This window comes from Melospiza georgiana, chromosome 1 (assembly GCF_028018845.1).
Source record: "Melospiza georgiana isolate bMelGeo1 chromosome 1, bMelGeo1.pri, whole genome shotgun sequence".
Taxonomy (NCBI): Eukaryota; Metazoa; Chordata; class Aves; order Passeriformes; family Passerellidae; genus Melospiza; species Melospiza georgiana.
The window spans coordinates 131,983,109-132,002,639 of NC_080430.1; the positions used below are offsets into that span (position 1 = coordinate 131,983,109).

At 41.1% G+C, this 19,531-nt stretch overlaps 1 protein-coding gene across 1 annotated transcript in view; it reads left to right on the forward strand.

The window, feature by feature from the left end:
• Positions 1 to 2,681: 2,681 nt before the first annotated feature.
• The window catches only part of STK3 (serine/threonine kinase 3), a 127,603-nt gene continuing 110,753 nt past the window's right edge, over positions 2,682 to 19,531 (forward strand). The window contains exons 1-4 of the mRNA XM_058040779.1: positions 2,682 to 2,849; positions 9,601 to 9,681; positions 10,116 to 10,244; positions 12,173 to 12,287. Of these exons, the coding sequence (XP_057896762.1) occupies positions 2,827 to 2,849; positions 9,601 to 9,681; positions 10,116 to 10,244; positions 12,173 to 12,287 (348 nt within the window). The 5' untranslated portion in view covers positions 2,682 to 2,826. The remainder of the gene's footprint in view (positions 2,850 to 9,600; positions 9,682 to 10,115; positions 10,245 to 12,172; positions 12,288 to 19,531) is intronic.

Genomic DNA, 19,531 nt, shown 5'->3' on the forward strand with positions numbered 1-19,531 from the left:
TTGTCTAGACACCAGCAATCTCATAGTATATTCATGCCTCCAGAACATCTAGACTTCTCTTAAGTGGGAACTCTGAATGAGGTAGGAGAACAGAGGGAATCTGTTTTCCCTTTCAAAGTTCCTTCTTTGCCAGTGGCTAGGTACAGTATTGTAATGAATACCAAATCAGTGTTGTATTTCACAGCATGGTTCTCAAATTCATGTCATAGGGGAAAGGTGACAGAGTGTTATTTATTCCAATGTCATTGACGAAAAATACTACTAGAAATTATAAAAGATGAATAAAGTGGTCTTGAAAAATACTGTGGTATATGTATTATCCCACTGATGTTTTATTTTCAGTTTAAATGTACTTAGAAAGCTTTCTGGCAATTGCACAAGATACAACTTAAATTTCTGTGAGAGAGGCATGGAATTAGTCCATACTTTTCTTGGCACTGTCTGCCCCACTATATAATAAAGCCAGGCTACCTAACTTCTCCTCTTTCAGACATCTGGAGTTTTTTACACCCTTTTCTTTCTTCAGTGGCATAGATGGAGGACAGTCCTGCTCCATCTTCCTCAGTTACTGAGGAGTCAGGGTATTTTTTGAAGTGGGGATTGTGGTATTAAATAGTTTCAAATGAAACAAGAAAATTTCTAAATGTGCTCTTTTTGCTTGGAAAAATTTTCTTTTGTTCTTGTCAACTGTTGTTTAAGGGAAAGGTGTAAGTGGCAGATTAGACTGTTTAACCTAAGTTCTTCCAGAAAATGAAATATATGTGTGAAGGGAGAGAGGGAGAACTTCTTGGCTCCGTTTCTTTGTATTGCTGTTACAAACATAATATAGTACCTGTATTTTATTTCTAAGAATCCTTTTCTTTGCTTTAATGTGTAGTCTGTGGCACCTTTGGCTTGAGATGTGGGAGCAAAACCTGCCTCCTCTGAAATAACCTGGACAAAATACTGCCTCAAATATTTGTGTTAAAGGATGTGGAGACAACCTCTGCATTCCAGGAGTATTAAAGCCAAATAGGGATGTCAGACTTCCCTTCATTAGGTGAAATTGGTCAACTGTAAATAATAATTGGTCAGTGGCTATAGCCAAATACCCTGCAGAACAAAGCTGGACACTGGCCATGTGGCATTTGCTATCTGCCTGACCTCAGCTGTCCTTGAACTGGAAAATGAGACATCTTGTGGGATTCCTTCTCACCACTTTCTGAGGCACTCATACCATACTCCATCTCAGGCATCTGCTGGCTCCTTTTCCTGGGTGGTTTTTTTTTGGCATATCCTACAAGCTGCTGTTTATGCTATGGACACATCTGGCAGCACTGCTGGTGAGCCACTGTGGCTTGTGGGATGATGCTTGGAAGAGCTCTGCATTAATCTGTTGTGCAAAGGAAGATGTTCCATTGCAGTTTTTCCATGACTCAGAAAAACAAAGAAACCTAAAAGGTCATATGGTGGTGCGTGATTTGTTTTGAGGGTTCATTCAATATTGCCATTGTGCATTTGGCCCGACTGCAGTGAGTCAACTGGGTTGGATTGACTCAGACAAAGTAGAGAACTTGCACAACAGTAGGACTTCAGTCATTCTGAATTCCCTTGCTAATGCACATCAAAGAGGCAAAATTACGTATGGAGTGCAGGTTTTTCTATGAAGTGGGAGTGTAATACTTGCACATCTAAAATCAGTTTGAAGTGAAACGTGGGCATCTCAGTGTTTATATGGAACTTGCCTAGGTGTTTTACTACCTTGAACTTCCATTAGTTAGGCAAATAAACCTACTGTCAGGAAAGGATATAGAAATTGGCTTGAGCATTTTAGCTGTTCTTGTATTGACTTGGCTGGATCTACTTGGATCCATCAGATTCAAGCACATAAACAGCAGAAAGTCGAAGTTGTAAGGTAATGAAATTGCAGCTGTCACATGGCGCTCTGGAGCCTGAGACCTGCTGCTTGAATAATTACGTGACAGCTTCCCCAGCTTCGCAGGGTAACTTGTGTGCTTTGGCACCACGCACCCAAGAGCCGGCACTTTTCCCCTCAGCAGCTTTCCCGTGTCCCGAGGGCCTGCGGGGCGCAGGTCGGCCGTCCTGCCGTGACTGACCCCAGGCATTCCCTCAGCCCTGCCCTGCAGCCGGCTGCCCACACGCCCTTGGCTTTCTGAGGAGGGTCCGGGCGCCGCTGCCTCGCCGGGCGCGCACACGCGGGTGAAAGGCTCGCCCGCCCGGCAGCGCTGCCCCGAGGCCACGGGGTGGCCGCGGGGGAAGAGCCGCCCTTAGGCGGCGGTGCTGCCCCGGGCCACCCTCGCCCGGCGGCGCAGCGCCCACAGCCGGGGGACGAGGCGCGGCGGCGGAACGGCGCCGCGGGGGTGCCGGTTCGCACGGCCCGGTTCGGACGGCCCGGCTCGCAAGGACGCCCCGCGGGCGCGGCGGGTTCCGCGGGCGGACTACAACTCCCGGCGTACCCCGCGGGCCGTGGCCGCGCGGGGCACGCCGGGAGCTCGGCAGCACCGCGGCCTCCATGATCTTCCCCTGCCGCCGGCGCGACTGCGCCCGCTTGTCTCGCGGTGGGCGGGGCTTTCTTGCAGCCGCCGCTCTGAGCGGCATCCACACCACCCTATCAGCGCCGGCCGTACCACGGCTGTGGCCAATCAGCGGCGCGGAGGGGCCGGCCCCCGCCGCGGCCGGAGGTAGCGGTAGTGGCGGCAGCCGGAGCGCGGCCGTGGGGAGCGTGGGCCCCGCGTTGAGGGGCGGTGAGGTCGCTCCGGAGCTGTGCGGGTTCGGCGGGGCCCGGGAGCTCGGTCACCGGCCCCGGCGGGCCGCGGCGGCGACGGCATGGAGCAAACAGCGCCCAAGAGGTAAGGACCCTTCGCGGGCGGCCCCTTCCCCGCCCGGGAGCGGTGGCACGGCCAGGGTGAGGCCTCGGTGCCGGGTGTGTGAAGGGGCGGTGGGACAGGGACGGTGCTGGGCCTTGCTTAGCGGCCGGAGGGGTCTGTCATGTGGGGAAGAGTCTTCTGTACGGTGGATGCCCCGAAATACACCCGCCAGTAAATGCCCCGGCGGAAGGGAACCCTTGGGGGCTGCTTGAGTTCACAACAATTTTAACATGAAGTGAGGGAAACTTGGTCGCCGAGCAGAGTCCTCTGCCCTGAGGGTCTCCCACTCGATGGTTCAGGTCTGTGGCAGGAACACACATGAGCGCTCTCTTTTCACGTTGGGAAGCGTCCTTGTGCTCTGCTGCTGGAGGGATGGATGCTTGAGGGGGTGGGCGTTGCATAGTTGCAATTGCAAATCAGGGAGTGGGAAGAGGCAAAACCCAGGAATATTCCCACAGTAGATGTATTTTCTCAAATATATAGGCTATCAGGTTATATTAATTACCGTGCTTGTTTTTAAAAATAATTTATCATTTGACTTCTTAGTGCATAAAACAGTTTTGCTTTGTGCTAAATTTAAGTTCAATCATATATTTCTATTGGAACGAGATATAGTTGGACAATACACAGACTGTAGTTGTGTAGTGTACAGAATGTAATTATTTGGTTGATATACGTATTTACTGTCTTTGAGCTCTGATTTTGCTTTTACTTCCTGATAATGAAAAAATCTAGAGACTAGGCAATGTAAATTTGTGATAAAGGATATCAGTTTTTGCATTCATCTTTAAGACCTGTACATTCCCCATTTAGAAAAAATTCTTTAAAAGCATTCTTTTAGGAAGATAGGACTTGAGAAAAATGTAGTCTTAAACATCTGATGACTTCCCCAATAATGCATTATGTGACAGTACCTACTGTGTAAAGCTTTGAAAATGAATTGGTTTGTAGTTACTGTCTAGGGTGGTTTTAGCAGGCAGTGGGGTGAGAAGGGACAGGCCTACACTGTACTTTCAGGCTGACAGTGCTGCATGGCTCAAATAAAGGAAGTAGGAGGCACCAGCAAAAATTTAGGAAAAGAAATGGAAATGTCTGGGGAGTAACCAATGTCACCAGCAGCAATGGAAACCTTGGGAACTGGTGGTATCCCAGGACAGAGAATCAAACTGTGAAGTTAGCATAACCTGCCAGATGTTTTGGGGTGGATGTGGCATTTGCTGTAACTTTATTGCCTAGCTGGAGGTGTGTGGCTGGCATAACTGAAACTAAGAGATGTTTAAATCTTTGGATTAGGTCAGAAAGAACTAGATTTGGGAATGTCTAAACTCTGGCAGGTTTTTATATTCCACATGGGTTTTGAAGCTTATTTCTGGAAATTGTGATGAGAACTCGCATTTGTTTCTTTAGTGGAAGGGAAAATCTATGCTCAGTTTTTTGTAAGATATTAACTCAGGTTATTTCTTAAGATTTGAAGCAAATTTTTCATGGCTGTGCATAATAGCTCCTTTATTGGCAGTTTTGTACAGTTTCCCAGTTGTTGGTATTCCCAACTATTCTGGGCCACCCCCTTTTTCTGCAAGTCCAGAGGAAATGCAGATGATTTTTTGTGGGCTGAGTTTCTGGTGCTGTCCTTGGATGCAGTAGGGGTGTGAAATGGACCATGTTTACTTGGCAAAACAGATGTGAACACCAGAATTCTTGACTTTGGTGCCTGTTCACAGGAGCAGTTACTGAGAGGGATCTCTTGGCATCATATCTGTGGTGCATCTGTTTACAGGTAGCAGGAATTTCATGTGGACACTGAAAAGCTGCAGGGATGTCCTAGAATCCCAGTGTTGTACAGGTACAGGGCACTTTTATCTCCCCTTCCTTGCAGAGAAGCACACAATGCAGTTGTCTGTTGCATGAATCTGTAACACAGCCCAGAAAGCAGCAATGATGATGCCCAAGTGACATTCTGGGCCTTTGTGACTTTTCAATGGAGGTGCTGTCAAAACTCCGTTTTTTCCCTTGACTAACACTGCACTGCAACAGTAACACAATACTTTTAAGGAAGAGTCCTTTTCAGAATACCTTTTACTTTAGGAATAATTTAGAGATGTTCTGATTTTATGCTGAATGATTTGTGCAGTAGTTGACACAGTGTTTTCTTGCATCTTGAATCTTTAACTGTACTTTAGATGTGCTTTATAGTTTTTTCTCTCACTAGAAAGGAGATTTGCTTTTGAAATAGTTACAACATTTGCCTGTTGGTGTTGTAATTTTCCTTTGTTGTCATTGTTTGGTTTTTCAATATCATTGGCAAGCTCACGTGAGGATACAGGTTACATACAAGGGAAAAACAAAGTGGTTATAGACAGAATTTTCTCAAGTACTTGGATTTTAATCATGCCCATCTCCTGCATGCTGCTGCCAAGTGAAAGGCTGCTTAACAGGCATGGGGAGTGTTAATGAAGGTTTTCCAGTCCTTTCTTAAAAAAACTGGAGTTTAATGTTCACTGAAAAACACAACGTTTCAGGTTTTGTGGGAAGAGGAAGAACTTGATCTTAGAGTATGAACTGTTTGTGAAACAATTGTTTTGTAATGTTTGTGTCGGTGGACATGTTGGCAGTTGTCGAGTTCCTCCTGAAAATGAGGGGACAGAAATGTTTGGGCTTTATTGGCAGAAGGCCAAGTGTAAGTGCACAGCACAGTGATGTTGAGTGTCTTCATCTTGCTTCTCCTTGTGTGAGTGCTGTGAAGCAGAGCAATGTCTCAAGGCTTCCATGTGCCACCTCTACTTCAGATGACTGCACTGATTTCTCCTGCTGCCTTCTCTTTTAATGTATCAGTATAATTGATCCCAGCCATTCTTTTTAAATGTTTCAATGTGCTAGTTCTTCTGCACAATACACCACATTTATTTATGTTTCTTGGAGTGGCTGTTCTGTTTTTTGTAACTCATGACAGTAATTGATGGCTTTCTATTCTTTATTCCAGCTTTATTTTTATTTTTGAACTTTCAGGGATTTTTTTAATCCCTACTTCTGTAGCATATCACCAATTTATTTTGTAAAATCTATATATAATGACTGTAGAGTACTGTAGTCATACTTTTTCTTTCATTTTTGGGGAGGAAATCTCTTGCTCTTTCATGTTGCAGTTCAGATTTTTCTTTATGCTGGGATTGAGTGCCTCTTAGGTTTTCCTCTTCTAGAATTTTGCTGATGGCAAATAAGATTCTGGTCGGACTAGGAATTAATGTTTTCTCAAATAACTGGATTTATAAAAGTATAATTATCTGCTAGGATGTATTTTCCTTGTTAAGAGACTAGATGTTATGTGGAAAGTCAAACCTTCTTGGAACAAGAAAATAATTTTCACAGGTCTCTCCCAGAAGTGTAGTTTAGTTAGTCCTTCTGATTTAAGGAACAGCTTCCCTTCTGGAAGACCTCTAAAATAGCTCATAACCACCACCTCGTACTTTAGATTCTAGAGCAAAAAAATAACCCAGAACACCTTTCTGTCCAGGTTTATACTCAACTTCTCTGCATCTCCTTTGGATTTTCTCATGTATAGAGATCTGTACCTCACACACATATGGCACTTGCATCCTTTAGTCAGAGTAAAGCAGTGCCTGCATTTACTGATTTATTTGTTCTGTTTTAACTGCTTGTGTTATGAAAATAGAGGCTCAATGAGGGAGAGAGGAATGAGACACATTCTGTCCTTCTCTCCAATTGTTCTTGTGCCCTTTGTCTCTCCATTTTTCCCTCCTGCTCCCTCTTCACCTTGCCCCCTTGCCCCTGCCATCAAGAGCTGATGCTGAAGTCTTTGATGTGTTTCTCTGTCCCAGGACTGTTGCTTGCATTTAACCAACAAGAAACTGTTTCTGGTCTCTCCTTGTATGCTGCTTGGTGCTTTGCAGCCAGTTACACCGGTCACCACCTTCTTCCTCGTTTCTCCAGGAGTTTTCATAAATGCTGTCTTCACTGCAGCCCTTCAGGCTGTGTCCCGTGGTGTTCTGCAGCTCAGGAGCTGAATATTCTGCTGAAAGCTCCAGAAACAGGAATCGTTAGAATGGCTGAGTCATTGGGATTTCTGTGTGGTTCAAAGCCCTGTGGTGCTGGTGCTGCCACTTGAACACCGGAGCCAGCACCTGAACTGTTGCAGTGCTGGTGGAGGAGTGGGGGGTGCTTTGGGCAGGGTATTTAGTGAGGACATTCCTGAGGCCACGTACCTTTCTCACTGCAAATAGGCTTTGTATTAAGCTGCCTTAGTGTTAAGTGTGATTTGGTCTTGTAACGTGTGTGTCAGGGTTGGATAATATGAAAATAATTTTAAAACTACAGAATGCTTGTTTTTTTTTTAATCTCCTGGCTGCGTCTCAAGTACTCCAGATAAGGTTATTTGACAATGATGTTGGTTTTGATCAGTTTATGGCTGCTAGTGATTGTTTCACTAACTCTTCTCAGACACTCACAATGCTTTGCCATTAACAGTGCTGTTGGAACCCTTTTGGTATGCGTTTTTTTGTTTTTTTCTTCTTTCTCATTTTAGCAGGTGTTAATGAGCAGGTGGAAGTGTTCTCCTTGTGGGCATCTCCAATCAGGGGTGCTGTATACTTTCTCTTTTCTTGCTAAACAGTTCAGGCCCTCTGCTTTTCTGTTCAGCACATCTTTTGTTACACAGCTCTTTGAGAGACTCAGCTAAAGGTTATGCTTTTTAATTTTCAGGGCTCTGCTTATATTATAAACATACTGTGCATGGGGTTTTTTGGTGGCAAGAAGGGAATCATGGCAGCAAGTTATTCTTGAATGCAGTCTTTAAGGCTGTATATAATCTGTTCAGAGAGGAAAGAAGTTTGGAAAAAAGAAGCAAAATGAATGATTTATTCTTTAATACCTACCAGCAAAATATTTTTTCCTGTTTGATTTGTCTCAACATCAGCTTTTTCAGTAATGAAATATGTGCTTTCTGCAAAATATAAGTTCTGTCTTTCCAATTTCTAGTGTCTAACCAGCAGAGAGAGTGAAAAAGAAAACAGAGTTTTGTTCTTGTAGGGCAGTTTTGCAGACATTATTTAGTTGTTTTCATTTGAATTTTTGGTGTTTTTCTCTATGTTGATGAGTTGTGCCTTTCCTTTGCTGTGAAGATTTTTATTTTCCCTAAGCACACAGGCTTTCCAGCTTCTTTACTGTTTGCTGTAGCGAACTGCAAGGTCTTTCTTGTAGTTAGTGCACCTTTTCTTACTGGTTGCGGATGCTTTTTGTGTTCATGTAATTGCTACCTCTGTGAAATTGTTCTTTGATGTATAAATGTGTGCACCCTTGTTTAACACCAATCCATATGACTTGTGTGCTTTTACAATTACTTTAAATTCTTTGCTTTTCCTTAGATGGTTGGCAGTTAGAAATCTATTTTGACTCATGAGTTCCCTCATTGGTCAGTCACTTTAATTTTTTTTTATTTTGTGCATCACAGAATTACATCTCCTAACATGAAAGGTTTATTTTTTCAGATCACTGTTCTTCCACTATTAAGACTTGTCAATCTTTTCTGTCCATGCCCTTCTTCCTTCCCCTGTTTCATATTTGTTTCTAGAAAGTTGTGGGATAACTTAGTTTCCCTAAGTTCTCAATGATCTGCTGTTCTTCAAAGTTTCCTTTTTTTTATTCCCCTTTTCCTCCTCCTGCATATGGAATACATTGGATATATTTAACACTACAGCACCAGCTGTTCTTCAGCTCATCTTCTACTTTATTAGAAGAAGGCTGTCATGTACAGTCAACTTGTTACTTCAGTCTTGCAGCAAAATTCCCTAGAACTTTAGGATGAAGGATTTACATGTTGCAGCCCCCATCCCTGGTGCAATGTGTGTGTGGTTGTATTTTCCTGTGCTGTGTTCAGTGTTAGCTCTAGTGCAAGCTTGCAGCTGAGTTGTGTTTTGAGATTTGCCAGGAGTCTGGGGGCCTGGAGAGCTGGGAATGCTAGAGACCAGGGAAAGGCTAGGACTGCTTGTAAAGGACAACAAATGGTGGTAAAAGGGAGTTCAAAGTGCTGGAAGAAATCATTGGGTGTTTCTGAGTGATTTGAGACTGTGTCAGAGAGAACTAAGGGCAAATATGGTGCTGTTATGGAATTAGAGATTTGGTTGCATCCTGTTCCTATGTGCATTTACAGAGATGCAAGAGAAGCTCTTACAGTACTCAGCTTTTGGAATTTCAGTCTTCTGCTGCCACCTGGGAAGTGCTCCCATATGCTCCCAGAATCATCTTGACTTCAGAATTCTGCTTTTAATGACATCATTCACTGGCTGATGAGGGGTGCAGTTTAGAAACTGAGGGCTTCATGTGGGTGAAGGATTGGTTAGAGAATAGAGAACAGTGTGGCATCCCCTAAGCAGTAAGGGGCATGTGTTTGCATGCTGTTTTTGGAGGGAAGGTAAACTTTCCTGCATTCTTTGTCTGTTTCTATTTCAGCAAAGGAAGTAGTTTGAAGAGTGAATTGGTCCCATGCTGTGTTGAGTTGAGCAAACATTAATGGGAAAGTGGTAATGACAAAAATCGTCATAACTTAACCAACTATCATATAAGATGAATTAAAATTTGATTGCTCTTACACATTAAGTATTTTATTTTCATTGGAATATATTTTTCTTTGTAATAATTTATTCTGTCTGCTTGCTTGTGTGAAAATTTGCTTGAGTTCTTTCTCCCCCCCAAAAATAAATAACTTTTGTCTTTCTTTTAGCAAACTGAAAAAGCTAAGTGAAGATAGTTTAACTAAGCAGCCTGAAGAAGTCTTTGATGTTCTGGAGAAGCTTGGTGAAGGGTAAGTACAGCTATTTACAGGGGCATAGGATCAGAGGGAAACCATACATAAAAGCATATGTTGGAATATTGAGTTACAGAGAGAGTGACTGTAAATGCCTCTGTGTAAGTTTTACTGCTAAAGCAAATGCATGCATTGGTAGATTTCTACACTTTCCCTTATATATTTATGCATTTTTGATGTCTGTTGTTTGTTAACACAGCAAATGTACTTGCACCTGTAATGGAATTAGAAACTCTTAAATCTTGACAAAAATTTCTGCTGTCTTGACAAAACATTCTTCTGTCTTTCCTGAGGTCTTGGTAGAACTGATCTTTTTGCAGCCTGAAAAATGCTCACACTTCTGCATGAACATATGGCTTCTTGACTTTTTGTGCATAATGGAAATCAGGAGCAGTTTGCCTTGTTTTTTAAAAAGATTGTCTCATTTTTAGGTCTTATGGTAGCGTGTTTAAAGCAATACACAAAGAATCTGGACAAGTTGTAGCAATTAAACAGGTCCCTGTGGAGTCAGATCTTCAAGAAATAATTAAAGAAATCTCTATAATGCAACAATGTGACAGGTAGGTATCACATTTCTGTTCCCTTTCTATGAGTCTATGTGAAAATGTATTTCTGCTTGTGAAAATAGCTGAAATATAAGCAGCTGCCAACTTTTTCATGGAAAGTAAATTGTCCAACATAGACTTTTTTTTTTTTTTATTAAAGGAACCACTTTGTGGATCTCCTTCTCTCCTTACCTTGGATTGAAGGAAGTACAAATAGTGTACATAACAAAAACTGTTGGAAGAAGAAATACTGGTCTCTGCTTAGAATTCTCTGTGCTTGCTTCACTTTACTTGCACTCTTAAGGCCAAAGGTTACTGTTTTCTTTAAATGTCTTTGGGCTTTGTGAAATTCCGAGTCTGCCTGTTTCAGAAGATTGATAAAGATATTTCTAGCAGAAGATGAATGGCTAGCAGTTACCTTCCAGAAGGATATTTTCTTGGCTGCCATTTTCCTGTGAGAACATTCCTTTCAAAATGTGAGCAGTCTTGTGAAAGTGCTGGTGGATTGTTACCTTACACTTGTTCACAGATTTTATGATTGCAGGTTTTGTAAAAGAGGAAGCCTTAATGCAAGGATGCAGAAATTATTTTGCTGTTTCTGTTGTCTATGGAGTTTTGGGCTACAACTTCAAAATGAAACTTATTAGTGTTAGTCTTTAGGCAAATATGAACAGTGTTTTGAGATTGCACAGCACTTGATGTTTTGAAAAGATCATCTTGTCCTGATTGATAATAATACCCAGTTGTTGCTGGGAATCCTGGCATAGTGTAAATCTGGTAAGAGATGGTCACAAAAATCAGTGGGTTTTCTTTAGAATTCCTCACTTCATGAATTTATAAGGAGCAAGGTCAATGTGTCATGCTTGTAAATGGCGGACATTTGGACTAGTTAGGAGGAGACTGACCCACGTTTCCTTCTGAAAAGGTGAATTCATTTTGTGCTAACAGTTGCTCTTAAATGAAATAGTTTTTTGATAGTGTTGACCTGTCTTTTTGTAAAGATACCATGTTGCAGAAGGCAACCATAGGTCCTTTCTTCTTGTACCAGTTGTCTCTATGAAGAATGTTGCTGCCAGAAATGCTGATCCTAAAATACAGTTCCTTGCTCCAAAACAAAATGGTGTTTGATTCCACCCCATAATGTAGGTGTTCTGATGAGAAACCACTGTCTGAAATCTCAGTATCTCACTTCCTTTGTGGGTGATAGATGACAGTGGAACTGTAGCCTTCTTTGTTTCAGTTCCTGCCAAAAACCCCACCCCAAACCTTCAGTCTTGTATTTCCCTAAATACACCATCTAATAACTTCTGAAGGATGATTCTTTTTATGTTTACCACATCTGTTTCTGCCTTTCTTGTGCAAGTGACTCCAAGGAAGCATTATGTCAAGTGGCAAACTGATGAGTAGCAAAGCAATACCTTCTGTTTGTGACAATGCTATCACTTCTCATGAGGTGCTGAGTATGAAAAGCATTTGCAAATCCAGCAGGCTTCAAACCAGCATTAGATTCTCTTTAATAAGAAAGTCTAGTTCTGTCCTTGAAATAAATTCATTCTTGCAAAACTGGGAAAACATGGTTGAGTTTCCATGTGATTTTGCTCTGGAGAGAAGAAAACAAGGCAGTCTTTCTAAAAAGAGAAGCATTCAAGAGAGGCCTTAGAGGAGGGAAAAACAAAGCTTTTTATCAGATGACTGATGTTTGGGAAAACTTGGTCTGTATTTGAAGATTGTGGAAAACTTATATACATAGTAGTGCCTTTATCATTTTATTAAGTAATCATAATCATAAAAGGGCATTGATTAAGCTAGTTACAAATTTAAAATGTATTCGATTGCATTTTCTCTTTAGCTATGTCAGACAGTTTATAACAACAGGTGTGCTGGTGATTTTTTTTTTGTCTTCTACTAAGAATTCATCTATTTAACTTTTTTTTTCCATTTAGTCCTTATGTTGTCAAGTACTATGGCAGCTACTTTAAGAACACAGATCTGTGGATTGTTATGGAGTACTGTGGAGCTGGCTCTGTTTCAGACATAATTAGACTGCGTAATAAAACGGTGAGTAGTTTTTTTACAAAATATATTTAGCAGTTCATGAACTCAATTGTGAATTAAGTTTGGAAGCCAGAATAAAAGCTGGAGTTACAAGAGAAGATCTTGGCTGATGCCAAGGGGCCTATCTGTGCCTTGCTTCCCAGGAAACAAGCTCATGCAGTTTGACTGTCATTGTGCATGCCTCTCTGGGCTGGTCACCAGCAGAAGCAAATGCATTTTGAAATACAGAGATCTTGGGAATTTCCTAAAAATTACTGCTTTGTAGAAGGCAAAATTGTGGCTTCTTTCCCCTACCCCTTCCACCTTACAGTCTGTCAGCAGCCACTTAGTAGCTGCATAGTTTGGAAACAGGTGTAAAACTGTCTTGCTCTCACTCAGTAGTTAGGGAGCATGAGAAATAACTGGCATTACTCAAGGAATGAGAGGGGAAGAGATGCCAGCTGAGGAATGTGAGAGGGAACCAAAATGAGGGTTGTATGGAAGTGTCTTCATGCACTTACAACAGCAGTAATATAGAGGAAGCCTGTAGGAAGCAGGTATTGTTAGTTCTCATGAAGAAACAGCTTCTCTGAAAAGTGTTTTGTTGTAGGTGTCAAGGAGCCTTGAATTCCTTTGAGTCCATTGTTTTCAGTAATAAGCTGTAACATGAGGTATTCTTTTTACCAGCAGGTACTCTGAGGTGACACTACTTGCTGGGCTTCACATTTTGTAAACACTCCTTGAGATGTTCCTTGCACCTTACTGGGGGAAAGTAAAGGAGAGAAAATCAATGTTTAGAAAACAAGAGCTAATAGAGAATGGAATCAGGTTTATTAGGAAGTGGAGGTGATGTCGAGACTAAAGGGAGCCCCTTTGGATAAGGTGCCTTGTATCAAGGCTGCTGTGGTGTTGAAGTGATGGGGAAAAGACAAAACCCATGTGTGAGATTGCTGGAGTTCTGCAATCTTCAAAACTGGTGTTCTTGCTGTTGGATAGTATCCAAGGATCAGTAGCTCTAGTAAGAAATGGCACAAGCTGCTCCAGAATTAAAAAACCAAAACAAACCACAATCCATTTCAAACAGAATTTAAGAAAATAAAAAAGGAGCAAACTTGTTTGTGCATTGATAGAAAATGCTTGCATTTTTATTTTAAAAAAGGTGTCCATATGAATGTGTGTGTACTTATATAAAATTAGGCTATCTAGTTTTTCTTATATCTGTTGTAGGTTACTGACATAGTAGATGAATTAAAGACTTGAGGGGAAGGGATATTGGAGTCTTGGACCAAATACATACTGATGATCAGACAAACTCTGTCTTCTGCTGCTGTTAAGGTCCATATGATTAAATAGCATGAATTCTGTTTTAAGACACAGAATAACCAGTAAATGCATGGATACCAATGATAAAGCTTTTGTAAAGGCAAGTCATGGAGTGCATGGCTGGTAGGGTTCTGGGAAGGAGTTGGTAAGGACACAATTGGTGCTGGCTGATGTAAAGTTGGTTGCATGTGCTGGAAGGTTTATGGACAGACTTCCACACCAGAGGCTCTTCAAGCAAATACAGCTGTAATCTGCAGTAAATGAGAAGTTCTGTCACAGGTGGATAATTGTTTAAAATATAACAAAGAGTGTGTTTTGGCCTACTATATGGGTCTGTGGGTAGAAATACTGGTGAGAGAGGTTGTATTCCTAGCAGTGGAAACTGGCAAAGACTTGCAAGGCTTTGTGGTACTGAGAAAATACCACAACTAAATGTGAAGAAGTACATTTGGCTTGGTGAGGAAGGCAAAGCCTTTATATTGAGGTTCATGAGTGCTTGAGCTTAACTTTTAGAAACAGTTGAATAAGTAAAGTGGTTGTCAGAGGTTACAGTGGTACCGAGGACACAGCAGAACTACGGAGGTTAAAGAAGGTAACAAGGGTGATTAAAAGTAAAGACTATTTCTCTAGAAGCAGATAGCCAGATGCATTTGGATATTTCTGTAATGAGAAGAGGTACCTGGAGGGAGAGACAAGGTGAAAGGTTTTGAAAACCATGCATAGTGCCAAGAAAGTAAAATATGGATATCTTACTGTTTATTACAAAACAAGAGATCACTTGTCACAGTAGATGCAAAGCAAAAATTTTTTCTTTGACATGATGATGAGGATTACTGTATAGTTAGAGAAGTTCTTGGAGGTGCTGAGAGTTGATTTTCAAAAGGCAGCTAAATAAGACCAGGAAAAAATGACTGCACTCAAATGGGTAATGACTGGAGCAGGAAATCCATGTGCTTCAGATCTCTGGAAAGGTGAAGCACACAACTGTCACAGTTTACTTGGCATATACTCACATTCAGGCAGGTTACCAGGCTGGACAGAATTTTCATCCTGGTGTAGAATATGGAATGTTCTACTGCCTATCAAAAAAAAAAAAAGCAAAGCAAACTCCTCAATTCCTCAATTTCTCCCTTGCTATGCTTCTGTCTTACAAGTTTTGGAAGGTTTTGGCAGAGGCTTTGGACATGTTTGAATGCTCTTGCTCTTTGTGGAACAGTGGCCTGATCACTGACTGTGTGATGGAAGCTTGGGACTGTTACTGGAATGAGGCTGCTTAAAGTACTTGAGCATTCTGTTGATGACTTTACATTTTATTTATTTATTTATTCATTCATTCATTAAAGGGAAATAAGAAATGGTTTTGTAATAAGAACATAAATATATTCACTTGCAAAGCAGGAGAGAGTTGTTTCTTATTTTATCAGAATATTTACTGAATACAGTCAGACACGTAGAGTTATGTATTCTGTAACTTTCTTAAATTGTCAAATGAAGACTGGCTGGGCCAAGGAAAAGTTTATTTCCTGCTTCTCATATTTAAGGAAAAGAAATAGAGAAAGTTGAAGTAAGAACCCTTTAGTGCAATGGCCATTAGGATTATCATTTGGACTTGATCTTAAAGATCTCTTCCAACCTAAATTATTCTAGGATGATTATTAAGTCAGGTCATAGGAGAAGCTGGATTTCTCCTCCTGTTTGGAGAGGAAACGTTAATATGTGTTTGCCTTTGTTGCTTGTCTCTAAAACTAAGAATTTATTGATCATCTTCTGTTTTAGTGGTTTCTGTTTTTCAAAAATTGTGTTTGTCTTGAAAGTGAGCAACACTGGGCTTTTTTTCCACTGTTCTAGTGGACCAAAACCGAGGAAACAGAATCCAGAGTTAGGGTAATTTTTAGTGACTGTTTGGAGCCCATTCATATGAAGAAGTTTTCAGCTTAGCAAGAGCAGAGTCTTGTCCAAGAGGCCTGAGCCATTAATTTGAAGTTAAATGGACCCCTGCAATTCTACTGGAGTCTTCTAATGTGCCAGGCAGATCAGCAGCACTTCAGCAAATCCGTGGTGCTTGTTAGCTCATCCAGGGTGTGGTGTTCATCAGTCCTGGGCAGCAAACTTAGATCTAGTTTTGTCTGCTTTTCTCAGAGACTGGTTTGGGAGGTACATGTATCTTATGCATTCAGGCTGTGGGCTGCTGCCAGGAAGGGCAGTTCTGCTGCTGTCCTCCAACCTGACTGGTGTGTTCCTTCTGCCTTTTCCATGCCTCAGATGCAGTGATTGTCTGTGGCTGCCGGGTGATCTTCGATAAGCTTGATGATATGATGGGGACACTTCCTCTCTTCTGTCCTCCCCACCCCTCGTGAGTTAACTCTGGACTTACTGTGGCAGCACAGTGGCTTCATGTGATGCAAGGCATGAGCATTGTGGAAAGGGAAGGAAGAGCGTGTCAGAGACTGACTTCCAGTGTCAATAGATGAGATAATTACAGTGTGAAGCAACACTCACTGGCTGCCCTGAACGTAGGGGAGAATATTTACTCACCACCAACCTTGTTTCTCTAATGATTATTGAGGGTGCATTTGCTCATCCACTGATCATGGTTAACTAAGTCATTCTAATCCTGACTCTTTGGGGACCAAATTCAGCTGACTGAAACATACCAGGTAGTGGCTATGTTGTAGGTTTATCTGACAAACCTGTCTTACTTGGGTCAGTATTGTAAGTAACAAGTGTAGGAGTGGATCGCTGTGCAGGTACTGTGCAGTTGGGCCCAGAGATTGTTCATTTTGCATCTAAAATTATTTCCTTTACATGCCACTTTTTCAGTTATATATGTAATGCCTCATATACTCCTAATGATTAGCTTCTGCCATGTTTTCTTAGCTAATTACTTTTTTCTGTGTGTTTAAGCTCCACTAATTCAAGTGAATAGTGTATCCAAATCTCTGGATGCTGTATTTAAATCTCCTGCTGGATTTTCTTTCTCTGTATGTTACCATGGGCATTCAGGGTAAATCTTTTGTTATCTGGGCTAAAGGCATTTTGCTCATAAGGATGTTGTTTTGCAGTTTTAAGCAGTCATGTTTCTCAGTAATTTCACAGTTAAAATATTTCCAATTTGTAAGCCTTTGCTTCACTAAAGTTCATGTGATCATTAGCTGTAAAGCAGCTGCCTAGGGCCTAGTACCTCTTGAACGTTTTAAGTAGCATCTCTCACAGTATCACTCCTCAGTTGGACCCATGTGGATTAATTAATACCCAGACAGTCCATACAAGGATTGAAATTCCTTCTGCACTGGCTCACTTGCTTATCTCATCTTGGTGTCCATGGGCAAGTCCATCCTGGCTGTGCTGCTGGCCATGTTCTGTCAGTGGGCCTTCAGGTGATGAACTGACTCAATGGGCTAATCAGCTGTGTTACTCTTCAGAGACTGAGCTTTAGGCCAGCATTCTTAAACTACTTTTCTTTACAGGTTGAGGAAAAGGAAGAAAGAACTTGATCACAAATGTCCTGGTTGCCTTGTTCTGTGTTTAGCCTTACAGAGCAGGTTAGCTTATCCTAGCTTCTGCAATGCAACACTGAGATTATTCAGTGCTTGTCTGATCTTACTTACTATGGTTCTGAATGATTGGCTGCTATATAAATGCTGGGAATTATTTTTCCTTAGTTCTTTAGAGTAGCATTGTAAGTTCCTTAAAAATGGATTGTACTGTCTGACTCTCAGAATGATAGATCTTTCTTTCAGTGTTGCATTAAACTGTATTTATCTGCTTGGAAGTTTGCTCATGAAAATTAGTGTTTTTTCCCTGAGCTGAAAAATCTTCGTATGCCAGAAATAAAATGCAAGTTATGTATTGACTAATTTTTATGAAAGAAAAAAAATCTTGAGCTACACTGGTATTCATCCATTTCCAAAATAACTATGTATGTATTACACACAACTACAGTTGACCAAAAGCATTCAGAAATGGGCAAGTTTCAAAACAAAGATTGGCTATGCAGCATCCTCTGGTAATGTGCTTTGGGGTACATTAACTGTCCTCTCTTCCCCTTTTTCTACAGTGTTAGCAGATCATGCTCACTCAGTGAGGACTAATATGCTATTAAATTATACACCCTCTGAAGTCCTGTGTTTGTTTGTAAAATACTATAACAATTGCTCTGAAGACAGAATTATCTCTCCCCAAACTTTATCTGACCTTCCTCTTTCCATTAAAAGAAATACTGTTACTAACTTGTGCCATGAACATCTCCAAGTCAGTTCTAAGAAGAATTTGATTCCTGGATGATTTCTACATTTCTGTGATTTCCTACAGGTGCATAAAATGTTGGAGTTCATTTTATGGGCTATCTTAAAACTAGCCATGGAATACTAAAATGCTCAGCATCATATAATTCACCTTCTGTTTAAAAAAATGTACTTCTTGGAAGAAAGTTTACAAAATACTACTTAAGTTCTAATGGTTGTATTTTCTGGGTTTCACAATGTTTATATTTGCTACTGATCTCTTTGCAGTCAGGTCACTGCTAAAAGATGAGCAATGCTATGGTTTGTTGAGGAGGAGATAGGATTTTCACTTTTTTCTGATCTGAACAGTCTGATTAGTTGCACAGTCAACAGATCTCCTTTGCCTCCTCACCCATGTTTCAGAAAATCTGTGGAACTTCTGGGAGAATAGCAGAACTTGCATCTGTGGTTTGAAGTCAGTCACTCAAATAATTTTTCAAATAAAAAATTGTTAGAATTACTCAATGCAAGCAGCAGCTTTTTTCCCCTCTTGTAAATAATTTTCAGTTAGTGCCAGTTTTAAGTTGCTCAGACAATGAAATGACCATATAAACATATAATATGAAGAAATTTATAATAAAATCTTGCAGTAAAAGGTAGATGTTTAAATGAATGTTTCACCAGTCATCTGCTGGTACCCTGTATATAACTTTATCTCAAAACACACAAAAACTTATTCCTGTTGTAGTAAGGAGTGGAAGTTTACCTTATTGCCTTCCCACACTGCTCTTTCCTCTCAAAAGAACCCCATCATTGTTTGCCTTGGAGAGACAGAAATATCAGCTGAATTTTTAATGTATTTCCAGTTTGAGTCAGCCTCTCTGTATATAAAGTTGTAATTTGGGCAATAAAATTTTTCTCCATTCAAAGAGTTGAGCCAAGTTTCCTTATGGTCTTCCATGTGTATTTTATTTTACAATAAAAGAGTCTTTAAAGTTTAGATGGGTTTATTGCTCTGTATTATTGTGGTGAGGAAGCAGATGAAATGTAGAAAAACTGCAGGTAAAAGAAAGGCTGTTGTTTTGAATTTGGATGTCTATTTTGGAGGTGGTAAGGAAAGAGGTGAACAGTGTGCCACTGATTTGGAATAAGTGATAATTTTAATTTGAAAGAGACCTCTGGAAGTCAGCTAGGTGAATCTACTTTTCCAAGGAAGGAAGTCCAGTTAGTGTTTAGGACCTTGTTCAGATCAGTTTTAACAATCTGAAAAGTGTGAGACTCAACAGTCTCTTTCTCCAGCTCCAAGAACTTTTATTTCTTCTTGTATGCTCAGTGAGCATTGTTTTGGTTTGTTCTAGCCCCTCTAGTCAAGTTCTAGCTCCAATTTGTTAGCCTTTCTTTTATAGCAGCCTGGAACAGAGTACTGTGCTCACAAATGCTAAATAGAGGGGGATTTTTACTTGACCTGACTGTGCTTTCCTAATGAAGGCCAGTTTGTGGTTAGGGTGTATTGCTGATGTTGCTGCCTGGTGTTCAGCTTGTCTTCTGGAGCCACCCAGAACCTTTCCTGGAGGAATGCTCCCTGCCACATGGATTCTCAGTCCCTACTGCTCATGGCATGGGGTGGTTCTCTCCTGGTGTGGGACTCTGCTGTTGTTGAACTGCTGTATTTGTTGTCAGGCTAATTCTTCCAGCTTGTTCAGATCCCTCTACATGGCAGTC